Genomic DNA, 20824 nt, shown 5'->3' on the forward strand with positions numbered 1-20824 from the left:
TTTGAGAAAACCATCGCCACGCACGGAATATTCGAGGTGGTCAAGACGGACAATGGCCCACCCTTCCAGGGCCAAGAGTTCGCGGACTACCTAAAGAGCTGGGGAATCCATCACAGGAAAGTGACTCCACGCTGGCCCCAAGCCAACAGGGAAGTAGAGAGATTTATGCGCACGCTCAACAAGACGATACGCATTGCACATGCGGATGGATCACCGGTGGAAAGGGCCAGCTACAGTTTTTTACGAGAATATCGGCTAACGCCTCACCTCACAACCGAGGCAGCTCCCGGGCCGGCAACAATGGGCCGAGTAGTAAAAGACACTATTCCGAACCATCCAAACTGGGTCCCAGCCCGAGTCGATGCGGAGAAGACCCTCGCTAACCGGACATGGTCCAATGACCAGGTCAGCGCCCGGAGACGAGCCAAGGATATCCAAGAAAGAGACAGTGTATATATCAAAGACCGATATCCCGGGAGCAAGTTTCGACTCCCATTTGAACACAAGCCTTGGACCGTCCTTCGCCGAACTGGCACCATGGTGACTGCCCAGAGGGGAGCCGAAGTTGTCACTCGCAACATCTCTTTCTTCAAGAAAGTCCATGCTGGGACTCCTGATAGACCGGAACCCGACTATCAGAGGACCTGGCTGAGTCAACGAGCTGATGACGACGGCCTAGAACCGCCAGGAACCAACACCCCACCGAAGAAGAGAGCCGGATGGACTCAGACACTTAGCTGCTGCCGGCAATCCCAAGAGAGAGTCTGCCGAGCTCCCCGGCAAGGTCTCCGGAAAGCAGAACCCCGACAAGAATGACACCGGCGGTGCCATTATCGAGAGGAGAGCAGTCCAGGTATGGGCTGCGCCAAAACCCGCCACCATCCTCCAGGCTGGCGGAATTCATGGTGTGATCACCCAGAGACTGAAATCTAGTGACTGGTAACAGACCCTCGTTATTTCTATTGTGTTTGATTTGTGTATTTGTTCAATAAAGGTTAGAAGGAATGTAGTATCCTCGGGCGCAGGGTAGCGTTTCAGCCTACCCGCGTCCAAAGGTCACGTTAGCGCGGGCGCGTGTTGTCACACGCCCGCAGTATAAAATAAAGGGGCGTGGCCGGCTCGTTAGTCGGAGCCACGCGCAAACGAAACCAGAGGCTCCTGAGTATTATTAGAGTTGCGGCGCCGCTATAATTAGCGCGAGCGCCCCCGTGACTCCACAAAGCGGAGGCAAACAATGACATAATAATGTGTGTACTACACGCCCATCTGCTTTGAATTCTGTGAAAAGTAGAGCACTCCAATACCTTCGAGTCGAGTTCACACTTATTAAAAATGCAAGAAGGAAAACATAAATGTTGCTTTTCATAGGCCGTGAAAAGTTGCATTGGGCTAAAACCGCTAAACCTCTAAAAACATCCCCAGGATCCCGCTGCCTAGAGAGACAGTGCGCCCGTGTTGCTGTTTTATTGAAGTTGTAACAGAAAAATGTTTTTCACAGTATTTCAAAATCAGCTTTGTGCTAAAACGGTAAAAACAGCCATCTTTGAGCTCATCACCACGAGCTCCGAGCCCCATGCCCCAGAGGGAGGGCTGCATTAATGACATTACAACCAGCCTGCCTGGCCCACTGCCTTTTAGCACATCAGCACAGCAACATGTTAGTAGATTTAGTAACACCCCCCCACCTATCCCTACCCCACCCCCAGGAATAAACAAGCATGGCATAGCCAATAGGTTTTGCCTTTGGGACCTTATAAGTGTTTAGCCATGCAACAGTTGATGTTGATGTTGTTGCACCAAGGATATTGTGCTGCATAACTAAATACTTATAAGGTCCCAAAGGCAAGACCTATTGGCTAAGCGAATGCTTGTTTTGCATTTGTCACTGGTGCTCTGGTCAAGGGAATAGCGTTCTGCCTACTCATGACAGCGTTAAGGATGTGAGCTCTGCTCCTAAATATTTAAACAGGTGCATGCTATGTGTTCATCAAACATGTCAGTTTTCATGCATGAGTCATGATTTCCCAGTTGGGTAGGAGATCAGGAGAACAGTGTGGGCACGAGATGGCAACAGGCACAGTGGAAAGTCAGTGGTTCTCTATACTACTCAGACATCTCTGGCATTGTTTCCAAAAAGCCAACTGCAAGTTTGTCACAAAGGATACAAAAAAGAGGGGCCGTACAGGAACCAAACTCTAGCAAAGCCCTGAAGAACACTTACTACCAAGTAATCGGTCTGTGAAAATCATATCTAAGCCCAATAAAGTAAGGCTACAAAGCTGTGCTCTCGCAACTACATTAAGGTGTCACAGAAAAAAAGTACAATGACCAATGTGATTCAATGAACAGAAGCAGATTCTTTCGTGTGTTTCTTGTCACAGCAAGATGATGGTTTATTTGTATCCAGACTTGAGGAATATCACAGTTAGCCGACACGTGTTTCGTCGTGTATAGTTGAGTCAACACGACTCTTCAGGGCTTAAGACTCAACTCCAAACGTATGGGTTGAGACTAGTCTGGACCTCGTGGTTGTGTTCTGTGTAGGTAGATAAGAGAGAGACACTATGTCATTAAGAATCAAAATTGTGACTGAGTAGGAATGGTGTATCCAGTGGAGTCACGTGCAAGATACACTTCTTGCTGCTAAATTCCGCCCTATTGGGTAGGTCAGCGTCTTCGAATATTAGCGTTCTGAATGCGGGTGCGTATCAGGCAGTAACCGGGAGGGGATCCATCTGTATGAGTGCTGCAGAAAACGGGTTCGTTTTCTCTTTGGCGGTGAGCCGTGGTGCGGTATCCCTCCTCTGTTGGTCCCCGGTCGTCGTCTCTCGTGTACACGAGAGACGACGAACGGCTCGTACACCCATCGTACAATGGGGGTACGGCTCGTACACCCATCGTACAATGGGGGTACGGCTCGTACACCCATCGTACAATGGGGGTACGGCTCATACACCCATCGTACAACGGGGTACGGCTCGTACACCCATCGTACATTGGGTACGGCTCGCACACCCATCGTACAATGGGGGTACGGCTCGTACATCCATCATACAATGGGCGTACGGCTCGTACCCCCATCATACATGGGGTACGGCTTGTACACCCCATGATCGCAGGGGTACGGTGCGTACCCCTGCGATCATGGGGTGTACGGACCGTACGGTGTGTATGTGTTTGTGTGCTTTTCCGTACGACTCGCCCTTACCTGAGGTGGACTGTACGAATCGCGCCCTCATACCCCGGTCCGGATCGTACTCGTCTGGTCGTACGGCATGTGTACGAGTCGTACGGCATGTGTACGAGTCGTACGGTATGTGTACGAGTCGTACGGTTCATGGTTTCAGCCTTGCAATACGTACGGATCGCGACGATTCGGACGGATTCACGGAATACGGATCGTACTTCGCGACTCGGACGGACGGGTACGATTCGTACGGAGAGGGCTCCGGATACAAATCGTACGGATGGTTTTTTTCCCGAATCGGAATCGACCCCTTAGTGTCCTGCAACAAGCAGCTCAATGGGGGTGAGAAGAGAAGCAGGACAGACAACTCGAACCAGGGCTTGATCAAAATCAAAATGACCCAAACATCGTCCGTGGCAGAAAAATAATTGGGTGTTTGTTGTGGGGGAGTGAGGTCGTTGCGGTGTGACCACAGGAGGTAAGAGATAGCTGGGAGTAGGGCAGGAGGTTGCCGGGTTGCTAGAAATTAGGCTGAGGTACATTAAGAGCTGATTACAAAGCCTTCAACAGGACCCGATTGAACAGCTGTTTGCATGACCTTGTCAGGCATCTCCCTGCTGCGCCACTGGGAATATTTAGGTCCAGTCCAGGGCCCAGCTCGCACAGGCCCAGGGTTGGCCCTTACTCAAACGGTCAAACCGGCAAAAAATTGGATAGTTGGCCACACTAACGGATTTACTGACAGGCTTGTTTGCGCCTAGCAAAGACAAAAAAGTAGAAAATAAGTCAGACGAGATATAAGTGGAGAAATGAAGGACTTCATCTCTGAAGACTTTTTGTGAATTTTCAGCTGGTAATATTGTCATAACATGCGCAGCCTCCGATTGGCAAGGCGGGCCATCAGGCATCGACTGATGGGCTGCCGTCTAAGGCCAGTTGGTGGGCTGTTTTTTTTTGGTCTACTAAGGACTCCACCCCTGGTGCACAGCGTGAAAGGCTGCTGTTACATGTTACAGCCTTAAGTATGAATCCCATGCACATGAAGTGGGACCAGTTGGCTAATGTAGAAGGCAGAATGACAATGGGCTGCTCCATTCCGACTGTCACAGCATGAGGTGTGCCTGCCTCTCTCCAGGTGTGAAAGAGTCTGCAAGTAGCTATTGATGGGAAGTTATTAGCACTTACTTTTTCAGAGAATTGCAGCAGGAGAGAGGACTGGAGCATCAGGTGGTGAAGGCCTGCGAAGGAGCTCCTCAGTTTATTTTTGTCCTCCTCTACTCCATGCAGGCAGCAGAGATAAATCAGTCTCTTCTCCGCTCCTTTGTCTGCCAGATAACAATTACTCTAGTCAACCTGGACAGGTTACGGCCTTAGTTGACTTTGAAACTGGGAAACTAGATTCAGATACCAGGTTCATACATCCTGTGATTCTGGGCAAATCATTTAACCTACATGAACATAAAAAAACAATCTGACCCTCTGTACGTTATCTGGTGTTCACGTAAAGCGCTCCAATGCCAGGGGCGGCCTTAGGCATGTGCAAGCTGTGCACCTGCACAGGGCCACCGAACCCCTGGGGCCACCACGCCAATATATAGCCTTGATATAATAATCCTCCGGCTCTGTTCCACTTCCAAACACCCTGCCCCCCCCCCCTCTTCACTGGCCTCCACGCTTCGCCCCGCCCGGACCACTCTTACGGGGCTCCCTGCCCAGGGCCGTCATGAGCCTAGAGCCGCCCCTGCCAATGCCTCTGGGCTTAGTCCATGCTATATAAGACTGCATGTATTTGAGGAAAGTGACACTATTTTAGAGTTTACACACTAGAATTCTTCCCTTTCTCAGAATGTACATGCAATGCTAGCTGAAAGTAAACCAAAACCCCAATGCACTTTTCACCAGTCTCTGAACACTGCAAAAAATAACATGAAAATCATAAAAAAGTGAGTCTAAAAGGGAGTTTAGGTCCGTGCCATAGCTGGTTTCCCAGTGAATATTAATCAAAACATCCACAGCAAAAGTATGGATAAAAAAACACAATTAAAAGTGAGTTCAGAGTATTTTTGATAATTCTGTGCCTCTAAAGCATATTTTATCCATTGGAATGTTAATGTCCGATCTAAGGACTGGCCCTATAAGCTTTAAAATACTTTTTTATTGTGTGCAAAGGTTTATCATGATTTAGCTCCATTATCCTAACTAAGCAGTGCATTGGGAAAAGTTGCGATCTGCGAACGAGAGCCTTTTTTCAGGTCTCGCCTGGCGCTTGAGCGTGGATGTGCTCCTCGCCTGTGAGAGCTATAGTGAACAAGTCAGTTTGGAGAAGGGGACTCGAGCCCTGCCCCTCATTTCCATTCGGTAGCGTCAGCGTTTATGGTAAACGCTGGCTTCCCATTGGAAAGGAGGGTTTTGTGTTGCCTCCCTTTGGCTTTTTGGTCTGGCCCACCCGGACTGGCTCACCTGCATTACGGCTGTCGTGACGAAGTTTCTTATCAGAAGCACGCACCAGTCTGGCTTTCTCATTGGGCCGGACAAAAAAGGAGACATGGTGCTGCGTGTTTATTTTTGCATCTCGCTTTCACTTTTGAAAGCGCAATGCAAAAATAAACAGCGGATGCCTACAAGTCTTGCGAGCGCTTGTTGTTTTTGAAGCAATGTAGTAGTTTAATTTCTATCCTACCGTGGGTTTTACTTAAATTGTTCTGAAACATGAAGAGCCACTCCTACTTCCTTTAGTATAAATTAAGTAAATAATTTCTCAAAAGACAAGCAAATATATATATATTCTCTTGTGCAAAACAAACCAAAGTATACTTTCATCCCAGCTTCTCCTTGAGTCAAATGCAGATATGGTTGAAGCAACATGGTGGCGGTGTTTGCTGTTGATGCTACCAGGCCAATGATTCGGCCATGTCCTCAGATACTAAGGTGGACAAGTGAGAACCGCTCGTCACATGCAACAACCTCAGGCAACAGCAAGCCTTGGCTAATTTTTGTCAACATTACAACTCTGCATGAAGTGAATTCTTAGCTCGTACCGAGGGTGTTTAAATATGATACTTCACGTGACAAATGGCAAAGTAATTTTTGTAAAACAGGCGTGATATTGTCACATTTGGTAAGCGGAATTTCCCAACTATTCAGAATTATTTATATTTGTTTTTCATGCCACGTATCATATAGGCCGGTTAACCTAGTCTCTTTTTTGCATAAACACTGTAGCAATTTTGGAATCTCGATTCTGGTGCTTTTGATGAACTAAGCATTAACACATTTTTCGCGAAACTAAATCGTCCCAGTTTATCGTGTGGAGGACCAACGCATCAATGTAGTCTAAAAATCAAGGGGCTTATTTACAAGCCTGGGGAGAGGATGTGGTCTGACGGCTAGACTGCCGACTTTGGGGCTGGAAACCAAGGTTCGAGCCTCTTGGTTGAGTCCACATCCAGTGATTCTGGGTAAATCACCTAATCTCCCTTTGCCTGGACGTGTCCTGTGTAACGTAACCGGTGCTTATGTAAAGCACTCCAATACCTTCGGGTCGAGTTCGCGCTATATAAATCTGCATTAAAAAAAAGCCCGGTGCACACTTTTAACATTGGGAAATGTGACGTACCGGCGGTGTAAGGGGCTTGTAAATAAGCCTCCAAATATTGTTGCCTATTTACGTTAATTCTTTTGTACTGACATACTTCAAAAACTCCCAACGGAACTAATTTCATAAGTGGTTTTTTACAGTTGCTTAAGACAAACACCAGTACCGCCAACCCATCATGGCAGATACGTTTACACTACACTGGCGAGGGCTACCGTAGTCCCTTTTTAGTGTCACCACCTGCTCGTCTGTCACTGTTATTCAGTGGCTGCAGAGTAGTGCAAATTACTAAAATTACCATATTTATCAATTAATCAATTAAAATTAATTACCAATTATATGTTAATTAATTACCAATTATTAATTAATTGACAATTAATTTTTAAAAAATACCAATAAATAAAATAACATATTTAATTAATTATAATTAAATTACTTCCCACCCTATTCCCCTATAAACCCACAACCCGCTACAGAATTATATCACACAAATATTACAAATTATTATTAACTTACCTTAAATTCGATATTTTTGTTTTCTATATTCTGTCTAGTCGATATTAAGTCCATTCTATATTTTTGATTCGATATTATGCCCATTTTATTTGATATTAACATTTTCTAGTCGATATTTTGGTAGTCTATATTCTGTCTAGTCGATATTATGTCTATTCTATATTTTTTACTCGATATTATGTCTAGTCGAGAATAAAAACTCGATATTTTGACTCTACACCCTATTATGTCTATTAGGATTTGGTCTGACACTAGCAACCTTTCCACCAAAATATGGGCCAACCTTGCCACCATCACAATTTAAGCAATGGAGTACCTGTTTGTAAGTTGTCTAAGCTGATCATAATTTGTGGCACCATATGGGTTACCTTGACCTCAAAGCATCACCGGGTAGTTATATTCAATAAGTAATCATACTTTCCCTATAAGAAATTCACATTGGATCACAATCATTTTAAAAACAATCCATCCTTTTACAAGCTCCATAAGGAGTTAGACTTAGCCAAGCAATGTTACCACCTGTGCCCACTGTGCCACCCTCAAGCCAATGCATTCATATGGAGATATTGATGAATAATTAACCTACATTTCTCCCATCAAGATCAACTTGGCTCATCAAGTTTCATATTGATCCTAATAAAGGGAGTTCCCCTCTACACTTCTGATATGTAAACTGCCTGATCCGAGCAAAATTTGCCACAGCAGGTGGCACCAAAGTGGTTGTCCTCAACTCAATGCATTCCTATATAGTTACATGCAAATAAGTAATTGTGGTTCTCTGTCAAGATCCAGCTCACCTGAACATTAGATGGTTCTTGTTGGGAAGCAGAAGACGATTCATAGCCACCCTTAAGCCTCTGATGTCACTACACTGAACTGAAACAGTGAGTAACAAAAAGAAGCCCAAGGGAAGGGGGAAGTGGATAAAATAACAAAAGAGAGATAAACACAGCTCCTCAGATTGTGTCTACTGGAGATGCGTGGAAACTGGTTGTAGTACCTAGCAAATACATAAATTCAAACAATATATTACTGTTCACTTCTATCATGTAAGTTTTGTTCCTCTTATTCTAAGAATGGTTTTAAAACACAGCATGACTAAACAAGTACCTCTCTGTGTCTGGTCTTTCTGTTCACCAGATTGAATTGTCTTGAGATGAAAGTGATGTTCTACCTTAAGAAAAACAACTATTCTTAATATCTGTTACATAAACTAATTCACAACATGCATATGAGTAGGAAATCTGTATTACAACTCACTTCTCAATCATCCTGTATTAATATTCCAAATTTTGCACTCTATAGTCTTTCATGAATATGCATATACACAAACGTAAGTATCCGTGTCTAAACGTAAATATCTGTGTCTCTTTCAATGTCTCACTTTTAAGAGAATGGTCCCATGGATACAATGTCTTACATTTGAACCTAATCCAAAGAAGGTAGTCTTTCGTTTCGAAATACATTCTTTTATATGCCAAGAAAATCCAAGAAATAGTTTGTGCCTTTTACCTTTCAAGAAGTTCTGCAATGTTCCTTTTCAAAGAAAGTTTCTGTCACTTACTTGTACTATTGCTGCTGCATTAGCGCGCTAATCTTACTCCTTGTTTCTCTTTTCTTTTTGTTGCAGGTTGTTTCGGGTTTCATGGGGACCGGAAGTCTGGAATGCCGGTAATGCGGGAGACAATGTCGGAGCTGGACCGGGAGGCCGAAGCAGGAAGAAGCTCCGCGGTGGATCTAGGAACAAGGACCCGGAGGACGATACAGGGGCGGGATCTTCAGGTAAGCGGGAACCATCCGACGAGCACAAGCAACTGCGAGCGCTCAGAAGGGGCTTTTATAGGCGAAGGCGGGTAGGGCTCACACGTGCTGCACGTTGAAAGGATGTTCGTTAGAAAACGTGCAGCGCTTCATTATGTATGCAAACCAAGGATTCTCTTCACACCTGTAGCTGAATAAACAAACCTTGACAGCGCTATTAAATGAATAAAATAAACCTTGGCAAAACCATTACATATCGCTTTGTAACATAAGAGCGAGCTCTGCAGACAATATCATACTTTCAAAGCGACAATGTTGCAATATATACAATGAGTCATAATACATATATACAATAAGCGAGAATCATCTCTATGTATGGGAGGAGAGGATAGACAGTGCACTTCAGATACCACACACAACTAATGCCAGGAGAAGGGACAAGCTCTTTGTATTGAACAGACCCTAACATTCTCTTATAGGAAAAACATATTGGCTCACAAACATGTATTTTGCTTTTCAACCATACCACATCCCCCTACAAGCTCCATAAGGATTTAGCCTGAGACAGGCAACGGTTCAACTTGTGCCCACTGTGCCACTTTCAAGCCAATACGTTCCTTATGAGTTATAAACAAATAAGTAACCATCTTTTCTCCCATGAAGAATAACTTGGCTCACCCATTTTCATACTGATCCTAATAAAGGAAGTTCACCTCTACACTGCTAATATGTATATTGCCTGAGCCGAGCAAAATTTGACACAGCAGGTGGCACCAAAGTGGTTGCCCTCAACTCAATGCATTCCTAAATAGTTACATGCAAATAAGTAATTGTGGTTCTCTTATAGGAAAAACACCTTGGCTCACAAACATGTATTTTGTTTTTCAACCCTACCACATCCCCCTACAAGCTCCATAAGGATTTAGCCTGAACCAAGCAATGGTTCAACTTGTGCCCACTGTGCCACTTTCAAGCCAATGCGTTCCTATAGAGTTATAAACGAATAAGTAACCATCTTTTCTCCCATGAAGATCAACTTGGCTCACCCATTTTCATACTGATCCTATAAAAGGAAGTTCCCCTCTACACTTATGATATGTAAACCGCCTGAGCTGAGCAAAATTTACCACAACAGGTGGCACTAAACTGGTTGCCTTCACCTAAATGCATTCCTATATAGTTACATGCAAATAAGTAATTGTGGTTCTCTTATAGGAAAAATATCTTGGCTCAAAAACATGTATTTTGTTTTTCAACCCTACCACATCCCCCTACAAGCTCCATAAGGATTTAGCCTGAACCAAGCAATGGTTCAACTTGTGCCCACTGTGCCACTTTCAAGCCAATGCGTTCCTATAGAGTTATAAACGAATAAGTAACCATCTTTTCTCCCATGAAGATCAACTTGGCTCACCCATTTTCATACTGATCCTATAAAAGGAAGTTCCCCTCTACACTTATGATATGTAAACCGCCTGAGCTGAGCAAAATTTACCACAACAGGTGGCACTAAACTGGTTGCCTTCACCTAAATGCATTCCTATATAGTTACATGCAAATAAGTAATTGTGGTTCTCTTATAGGAAAAATATCTTGGCTCAAAAACATGTATTTTGTTTTTCAACCCAATCACATCTCCCTACAAGCTCCATAAGGATTTAGCCTGAGCCAAGCAACGGTTCAACTTGTGCCCACTGTGCCACTTTCAAGCCAATGCGTTCCTATGGAGTTATAAATGAATAAGTATCCATCTTTTCTCCGAAGAAGATCAACTTGGCTCACCCATTTTGATACTGATCCTAATAAAGAGAGCACCCCTCTACACTATCTAGATGTCAATTCCTTGAGCAGAGTAAAATTTGTCACAACAAGTGGTATCAAACGGGGTCTTCTCACCTCAATGTATTATGTCTGAATAGTTAATTGCATTTGCCTTATATGAAGATTACATTGCTCACAAATACATTTTTTTTTCAAGAACACCACACCCCTATACGATCCATAAGGATTAAGCCTGAGCCAATCAAAGTTTTGGCCTCTACCTACTGTGCCACCCTCAAGCCAATGCGTACCTATCAAGTTATAGACTAATAAGTAACTGTCCCTTCTTCCGTGAAGATGAACTGCAATTACAAATGTTTTTATTGATCATAATAAACGGAGCATTGCACATGATTCATGCACACTTTAAGACATTTTTATACAGGTATGTTCAACATACAAAGGATGAGTTGCGCTGTGACATTTAAGATGTCCTGTCATCTGTCAATAAGGTACCTGCAAGGCTGAAAAAATGGGAAGCCTTTATCCAGAAGTAGCAGGACATAGGCTCAAAACATTAAAAATTGTTGAACAATAGTATTGTAAAGGGAAGTATTAAGACAAAGGCTGAGGAGGGAAGGAGGGGACTGGGATTTATAGGAGCTTAGGCGTACATGTGTTAATTGATACCGGCCTTAACAATTCTGTCCCCACTCCAGACTTGACCATTATCAAGCTGAACCACATTTCTTTTGACCTCAGTCAGTCGCTGTGTGGAGTAGAACTTGCGGTGGTTTATCTTTTCTCTGGTAGGTATCTTAACTCTTACAGAATAGCCAACTTCCCAATCCTGTTTCTTTTGCACTTGAGCTGGTGTTTATTCCTTCTCTCATAAATGAGGGGTGCATTTGTGTAAACAGGCCTCCCACTGTCCAACCATATGGGGTTCATTTTTGTGCAGGGTTCTCTACCCCTGAGGGACACAAAAGGGGAGACTCCTGTTATTAAGTTGGGGGATATGTGGTAAGACCACAGGCACTCGCATAATGACTTGTCTACATCATGTCCATTAACCATGGCTAATTGGATGTTTTCTTTAATCATGTGGTTCGCTCGTTCTACGAGGCCATTGACCTTGAGACAATATAATGCAGTTTTTTCATGTGTGATTCCCATGTTGCTTAAAAATCCTTTCATCTCCTCTGACACAAATTCTACCCCATTGTCTGTGACTAGAGTTTGTGGAATCCCTTCGCAGCTGAATAAGTCACTCAAAAATTCAACAAGGATTTTCGTAGTAGTGTGCGTCACAAATCTATATCTTATCCAGTGGAGGTGTAGTCGATGAGTACCATCATGAATCTTTTCTGCTGTCCTAGGTTCTCCATAGAACCTATTATGTCCATTGCCAATTTGCTCCATGGCACATTGGGTACCACAACTGGGGACAATGGTACTTTATGCACAGTCTTTGTCTTGTCACTTTTCACACAGCTAGTGCACTCTTTTACTTTTTGCTCCACCCAAGAGTCCATATTGGGGAACCAGAAATGGTTCCTTGCTCTGTTTTTTGTTATTCTCCTGTTTAAATGCCCTTCGTGAGCTAAGTCTATAATTTTTCCTCTCAATTTGGTAGGTGGTATGGCTTTGTCATTCCTGTATACCTTCCCACCAATCATGGATAGTTTATGTCTGACCTCCTAGTAGCTCTGCAGATCTTCTTTCAGGTCCTTGCGCTTCTCAGGCAATCCTTCGACAAGTAGTTCTTTGAGCGAACTTAACGTTTTTGTCGGAAACCGTCTCATCATTCCATTCACGTTCTGTTATGGCTTGTAATTGTATGGCAAGGAAAGGCATGCCCAGGGTTTCATCTTGCACTTCCCCTTCTAGCAGTGCCCTGGAGAGGTAGTCTGCTATGACATTGTCACCTCCTGGTACATACTTGATCCTGAAACAATAACCCTCAAGGCCTAATCTCCATTTTGATATGCGGGGAGATGCGCAGTTAGTTTTCTTGGTTGAAAACATGAATGTGAGTGGTTTGTGGTCTGATAGGATGGTGAATTTTATGCCCCAAACATAAAATTTGAAATGTAACACCAGCCAGAAGACAGCAAGCATCGGGAAGCATACGCAACGATGGTCTCTTTTTGTGATAGGGTGACTCCCAATCCCTTGTTGGATGCATCAGTGGTCAAGAATGTCTTCTTTTTGGGGTCGAATGACCCCAACGCAGGTGACTTTATCTCATCTTTCAGGTTGTTTATCGTGATGCTGTGTTTTGTTTCCCAAACAAAATCATTGCCTTTCCTTAAGAGATCACGTAGACATTCGCATTTCTCTGAGAACCCTTTGACGTACTTGGCCATGTATACGATTAACCCTAGAAAGGATTTGAGTTCTTCCTTGTTTTTTGGATAGGGGCATCCTTAACTGATTGGACTAGGCTGCGCTTAGGTCTGAACCCCTCTTGTGATATTGTGTGTCCCAAGTAGTCTATGGAACTGACTTTGATTTTACACTTGTTCTGCTTCACTGTCAAGCCAGATTTCATCAATTTACTGAACACTTGTCATAATGTAGAATCAAGCTCTTCTACAGTGGTACCGTATACTAAGATATCATCTCGGAAGCAGAACGTCTTCACTAGGCCGCTCAACACTGTTTGCATTATCTTCTGAAAAACTGCAGCGGCCGATGCCAAGCCAAACGGCATCCTCTTAAACATTTAAGCCCCAAAAGGAGTGGTGAATACAGTGAAGAGTCTAGACTGTGGGTGCATCTCCACTTGGTAGTATGCCATGAATAAGTAATTGCGAAATCAAGAGAGAGAGAGAGGACCAGATAGCTAGTCCTTATCCCCGGGGTAATATGTAAATTAATCAAAAAGAGACTAGCTCATGTTTATATTAGGTTACAAAAAATAAGAAAAGACTCAAGTATGTTTCGTCATCGGTTGGGAACACCTGGTGAGTGTGTTCATAAAGCCCTCCCCCACCAACCTAGTTGGTGACATGCTTCATCATTGGGCCCACCCAGTGACACCTAGCGTGCCCCAGGTGTGCTTCGACGCCTGATTACAACGGAGCTGGTATGTTGCTGAGTGTGCAGTGAAGATAGTAAAGAAAGTGATGTTTAAAACGGCTTGGCGGGGGTCCCAGTACCCGAGGGTAGGATTAAACTTTAATACCTGGGCCTCTGTCAGCGGTTAAAAAATATAAGGCTGGAGGATGTTAGAGGTGAGTTACGACCTCCCACATCCAATGGGTCAACATGTTTCAGCCAGTGCCTTATGTCTATGATGGCTTTCTTCAGGACCTAAAATAAAAGGGTGAGTGTAAGTAAACTAGTGGGTGTGTGATACAGACTATGTGTCTACACGCCCTAAAGTGTTTATCTATGTGTGAGAGGGGGGATTCCCTTCTCAAGACCACGCTAGTTTTTGCTCAGTCTGACCTCATGGTTGAGAGGTGGCAAGGGCTTGACCAGCTGAAGAAAGCCAGCATAGACATAAGGCACTGGCTGAAACATGTTGACCCATTGGATGTGGGAGGTCGTAACTCCCCTCTAACATCCTCCAGCCTTATATTTTTTAACCGCTGACGGAGGCCCAGGTATTAAAGTTTAATCCTACCCTCGGGCACTGGGACCCCCGCCAAGCCGTTTTAAACATCACTTTCTTTACTATCTTCACTGCACACTCAGCAACATACCAGCTCCGCTGTAATCAGGCGTCGAAGCACACCCGGGGCACGCTAGGTGTCACTGGGTGGGCCCGATGATGAAGCATGCCACCAACTAGGTTGGTGGGTGAGGGCTTTATGAACACACTCACCAGGTGTTCCCAACCGATGACGAAACATACTTGAGTCTTTTCTTATTTTTTGTAACCTAATATAAACATGAGCTAGTCTCTTTTTGATTAATTTACATGAATAAGTAATTCACAGAAAATATTTTTGCATCACCCATGGTGCTTAGCATCTCGTTGATGGGTCTCAACCCATATGTTGTCATTAAGGCTGCGCAGGTCCACACACAAACAGATCCCCTCGCCATTGGCCTTGGACGCCAGAACAATGGGAGCCAACCATTCTGACGCTTCTATAGTTTGTATAACTCCCAACTCACATTGTTTGTCCAACTCCTTCTTTAGTGCCTCTCTCAACATGAGGGGAACAGGGCGGGGTTTGTGCACCACTGCTCTGGCACCCAGTTTCACCTTAATCCGGTGCTGGAAATCCTACAGTAAGCCGAGTTTGTCAGAGAATAAAGTAGGATAATCCTTGCATATCTCATTTGCCCCTTCTTCTCTTTCAATAAGGAGAACTTGTTCCTTGTTGTTGGAATCCAGAATGATCACTAGATCTTTCTGATGGCGCCATCCTAGTAGGTTGGATCCTACCGTCGCCATACACTTTTCCGTAGGTGGACCTGCCTTTGAACGTAATAAGCATTTTTTGCCATACCTACCAGGGGTATGGGTTCCTTAGTGTGCCCTTCTGGTGATATGTCTGGTTCTGAGATGTCTAGATTACGTACGTCGAAGGACTTGTTGAAATCCATCTGGTTGATCAGCGTGAATGGTGAGCATGAGTCTGCAAACATAACTATTGGTTTACTATTTAGGTACACAGTACATAGGATAAATGTGAGTATTCTCTCCCTCTTTATCTTTCACCTGAAAAACATATTTCGGTACTTGGTCACCCTCGCTGTAGATAGCTTTCACTTGATTACTGTCCCCATCCTTGCAAACGCTCGAGAAGTGGCCTCTTCTATCACACTTTTTTTTTTTCTTTTCAAATTTGTTTTATTGGTTTTAAGGGTAAGAATGACAAGCAAAGCTAGGTAGCAGGTATGTAGTAGGCATATATAGCGAGCGAGACAGACAGGCACGTCTTCTCTAAGAGTCTTCAGGGAAGCAAATAAACCATGCCCACGCAGAAACGCATTGTCGACATTTTGGTAAAAGTGCCATGCAAGAAAGTCAACCGAACAGAACAATAAGACGAACCCAGCCCCCCACCCTCTTCCCAACAACCCCCCCTCCCCCCACCCCGACCAGTATGCCATTTATCTGGAGCCTCTGTTAAAGCACGTTCAGAGTGGTATGTTTCAAGGTGTTCAAGTTCGTGGGGGATCTTGTGGCGGACCTGTAAGCCGTAGAATGCGGAGATATTTCGGGCATGTGATTTCGTGAAACTCCCTGGACAGGAGGGACAGAAGCGGTTGCCAGACCTTCTGAAATGAGTCAGCCGTGTGAGTGAGCGTAGCTTGGATACGTTCCATGCCCAACGTAAACCACAGTTTATGCAGCCAGCCAGTGTGGGTGGGTATGGTGGTGGATCCCCAGAGTGACAGGATATGTTGCGACGCTGCTTGCATGGCAATGCCCATCTGTTTGCCCCGGGGAGACCTCAAAGGAAATGTAAGTGCGTTGGGCAGCCCTAGGATTGTGTATGCAGGAAAGCGCGGGATTTCAGTTTCGAAGGTGGAGTCGATATCATCTAAAACTGCTTTCCAGTACCCTTGCAGAGGGCGGCAGTCCCAAAGGAGGTGTGTCAAAGTGCCCTGTTCACCGCAGCCCCTCCAACACAGCGCGCTTCGAAGGGGATTGCCTTGATGGAGCCTGGCCAGGGTAAGATGCCAGTAGATGGCCAGTTTCACCGCCGCTTCCCTGGCACTAGTATTACGGGTGGTGTGTGCAGCTCTGTAGTATACAAACCGCCATTCCTTGGGCGATAATGTCCTGCCGAGCTCTGATTCCCAGCGTTTCTGTCCCGCTGTCTTACCCGGGCCCGCCACGGGAGACAACATCTTGTAAAGGTCTGAGATAAGGTGCCTGTCCGAGTCTTTCGTTACCAGCCACTTCTCAAATGGTGTCATGTGCCGACTAACTAGGGGAGCGTAATCCGGGCTCAGAAGCCAGTGGCGGAGTTGGAAGTATTGGAACATGTGGGGCCCGGTTACTCCGTAGCCCCGCGTGATGTCGGAGAGGGGGAGAAAGCCCTTCAAGTCGAAGAGATGGCCGGCCGAACGGCAGTCCGTACCACGCCACTGCGGAAAGGTACGAGGATCAGTGCCCGGGGGGAATTCCGGATTGTCGAATAGCGGAGTGAGCGGGGAGGGGAAAGTCGTCAGGCCTCTCCTAATCGCTACCATGTCCCAGGACTTCATTATGGCGCGCGTGATGGGGGAGCGGAGGAGATATCGTGGTCTATGCTGGCGGGCAAGAAATGGGATCTTCCACAGTGACGTTTGAGCCATCGCTCTGTCCTGAAATAGCCACCTCTTTTTGGACTCAGGTCTGTACCACTCCACTAAATAGCGGAGTTGTGAGGCTTGAAAATATTGCAGGAGATTAGGGATCCCGAGGCCTCCCTCATCAACACCCCTATGCGCCACTTGCTTGTGCAGCCGAGCACGCTTCTTTTCCCAGATAAACTGATGGAAAGCGGTTTGCAGATCAGCAAGCGCGCCAGGCGGCGGTAGTACTGGGAGGGTTTGGAAGACATACAAAATCTTAGGCAAGGCTGACATTTTCACTGCCGCTATGCGGCCTAGCAGGGAGAGGGGCGGTTTCAACCACCGCGTAAGGTCGGCTCGGATTTGGGACGCAAGTGTTTTATAGTTAAGGGTCACCGTCGAGTCTGTGGAGAAGGTAAGAGTGATCCCCAGGTATGAGATCTGCGTAGAGGATTGTAAGTTGCAGCCAAAGTCAGGCGTTGGGGTGTGAGGGTGGGCGTTGCTGCCCAGGGGTAAAATCAGGGATTTCCCCCGGTTGATTTTGAAGCCAGATACCGCTCCAAAGCTCTCCAATTCTTCCAGTTCTATCACACTTTTAACAAGTGACATTACGTGTGGAACAAAAGGGGCTGTTAGCCAGATTGTTGTTACTTCCACATCTGAAGCATCTCAGCCCATCAGTTACCTTGCTTTGTCTGCTTATAGTCTGTTCTTTAGTTTTTCATTGCTTTGCTCTCCTTCTCATTAGAGGATTGCTTTGTTCCTGGATACTAGCAACAACTTCACGTGGGATTCTCATTTCTCTTACGCACTAAACTGTGTGCTCTATTGATTTGGCTATATCAATTGCTTCCTTAAGTGTAGGGTTTTTCACCAACAGTTTCTCCTGTATGTGATTATTATTTGTGCACCTTACCAATTGGTCTCTGATCAAGGAAGCATTTAGTTCACCAAACTCAAACAACAGAGTAAGACCTCTCAGAGAGCTGCAACATAGTACATAACTGACTCTTGCTTCCCTTGTGCGCGGTTGAAGAATTTGTGTCTTTCTAGTACTACATTCATTTTTGTCCCCGAAATGTAATTTTTTTTTTTTTTTTTTTTTTTTTTTTTTAAAAACCTTTATTTGAGCAAGCAGAAACGTACAAGGATGGGCCTACAACCACACGGGCCAGCCGCTAAAAAGGAGTAGACAAATATCACATAAGCCCGCAGAGGTAATCGTCAATCAACAATGCAATACTCCACATTAAATACAGGACCAAAACAGGTTTTATATATATGAAAGAACAAACATACAAAAAGGCGAGAGTGTATCACTGAAGGTCAGCCCAAGGGACGCAAGGGGGGGACAGCAGCGGAGGTGCAGTAATAATATCCTAAGCACTAAGGAGTATGGAGCGGGGGGGGGGGGGGGAGGGGGGCAGATATCAGGAAGAAGAAGGGGGGGAAGAGCCGGTGACACCAGCTCAGTCCCTATATGAAGATTCCGGGAACGCTAGCCTAGGGAGATAGGGTAATCTCGATAGTGTCCACAAGGGGAGGAGTACAAATGTCGCCACGGTATTCGTTCCATTGACCCCACACCTTCACCCATGCCCTGGGTCTACCCCTGGCCACATAAACAGTTTTCTCACGGAACATGGACCAGTCCATATTATCCTCCCATTGCGCGAGGGCAGGGGGCCTGGAGGCCCCCCAGAGTTGCGCAATATCTCGCTTCGCAATCATATAGCCCAGGGTGGCCCATCTAGTCTGTGCCACCGAATAGTCCGTGGGCTCCCAAACATTCAAAAGACAGCGACGAGGTTCCGGTCGCAAGGATATCCCCGTCACCACAGTCATCAGATCAAGCACGGCCACCCAATAAGCAGCCACCATCGGGCACTCCCAAAGAATATGCAGGAAAGTAGCACGCAAACCACATCCACGCTTACACAGTCCATCAGAGGAAAAGCCCATCACCATCAGTCGCGGTCCCGTCACGTACACCCGATGAAGGATCTTCAATTGGACCAGACGGAGTCGAGCCGGTATAGCCACCTCCTTCGGAGAGGAGAGGGCCGATTGCCAATCCTCATCATCAAGTTCCAACCCATCTCCCAGCCACTGTTCCCGAAGTCGGGCCAATAAGTCAGTCCGATTGTTGATCAACTTTTTATAGATCAGGGAGATAGTGCTATCAGGAAGATGTCCGTCGAGGATACGGTCTTCAAGTGGGGAAGAGTCAGGCGGAATCTCACCAGGAGCAAACACCGAAACCAAAGCGTGCCTGATCTGTAAATAACGAAAGAATTCCCGACTACTCAGGCCATAGTCAGCCTGGAGGGCCTGAAACGGGCGCACAGAACCCTTAGAATATACATCTCCCACTTTAGAGATCCCAATCAAGTCCCAACGGTCAAAACCCTTGGAAGACCAAAGACCGCCCAGACGTTCCGAAGCATAAAGAGGCGTCGCCAACGTCAAGCGATCCTCCCAGCCCAGGCTCACATTCGCAGCACGCCACACTGACAAAGCAGTCAAAGTAGGTCCCACAAGATGGCGCCCAGCGGAGCGAGAATAGAGTACTCTATTAAAGTCACCTCCCGGAAGCTGAAGTTTATCCATCTCAAACGCCGGATTACGACCCGGAGAGAACATAGCGTGATTAATAGCGGACAGATGGGAAGCCCAGTAGTATCTCTTAATATCGGGGAGCGCCATGCCCCCATCGTACCACGGGATAGAAAGTTTCGCGAGAGCAATGCGCGGTCGCCCATCCCAAATAAGTTGCCTCTGAAGGCTCTCAATCTCCCGAAAATAGGTCTTGGGGATAGGATCATAATAATTCTGGAGAGCGTAGAGAAACCGCGGTAGTGACATCATCTTAAACAGGGCCGCCCGACCCAGTGGAGACAGGGGAAGTTTGCGCCAGCGGGCAACGTCCAAACGGAGCCTAAGCAACGGGGGAAGGAGATTACGATCAAAACGAAGGGACGGATCCAAGGTAACGAAAACCCCCAAGTATTTGAAACCATCCCGGACCACCTGAAGAGGAAGTCTACTCGGCAACGGAGGCAAGATACCAGATAAAACGTATACACAGGATTTAGACCAGTTGATGACGAGGCCTGAGTTAGCACCAAAGGACGCAAGAACGTCAAATAAAACAGATAAAGACTTGCGAGGGGAAGTAAGATACAAGAGGATGTCGTCCGCATAAAGCGAGACGCGGTCTTCGAAGTCCGGGGCCCATCGAATACCTTTAAGGGACGGTTCCCAACGGAGCCAGGCCGCCAACGGTTCAAGAGCGAGCGCGAACAACAGAGGGGACAAGGGGCAACCCTGACGGGTACCCCTGCCCAAGGAGAAGGGGGTCGACACTCTACCGTTCACTACAACTTGCGCCAGAGGTTCCGCGTACAACAATCTAACCCAGCTAATAAACTCGCACCCGAATCCAAATTTCTCAAGTGTCGCCCATAAATAGGGCCACTCCACAGTATCAAAGGCCATGGAGGCATCCAGGGACGCCAAAATGGCCGGTTCAGTCAAAAGCCCCGCCCTCGCCAGCGTGCCGTGGAGGCGACGTAAATTCAGAGCAGTGTTGCGATGCGGGATAAAGCCAGACTGATCCGGATGGACCAACTCCCCAAGAACCGAAAGGAGACGGGTCGCCAAAAGTTTAGCCAACACCTTAGGTTCAACATTTAATAGGGATATGGGCCTATACGAGGAACAGAGGTCACGCGGTTTACCCTCTTTGGGAATGA

General features: G+C 46.0%; 1 protein-coding gene across 8 annotated transcripts in view; it reads left to right on the forward strand.

The window, feature by feature from the left end:
- The window catches only part of SFR1 (SWI5 dependent homologous recombination repair protein 1), a 240458-nt gene that overhangs the window by 60917 nt on the left and 158717 nt on the right, over window positions 1–20824 (forward strand). For all 8 annotated transcript variants that reach the window (XM_078643725.1, XM_078643731.1, XM_078643732.1 and 5 more), the window contains one exon: window positions 8929–9080. In XM_078643725.1, the coding sequence (XP_078499851.1) occupies window positions 8964–9080 (117 nt within the window). In that variant the 5' untranslated portion in view covers window positions 8929–8963. The remainder of the gene's footprint in view (window positions 1–8928; window positions 9081–20824) is intronic.

Source organism: Lissotriton helveticus, chromosome 5_1, assembly GCF_964261635.1.
Source record: "Lissotriton helveticus chromosome 5_1, aLisHel1.1, whole genome shotgun sequence".
NCBI lineage: Eukaryota > Metazoa > Chordata > Amphibia > Caudata > Salamandridae > Lissotriton > Lissotriton helveticus.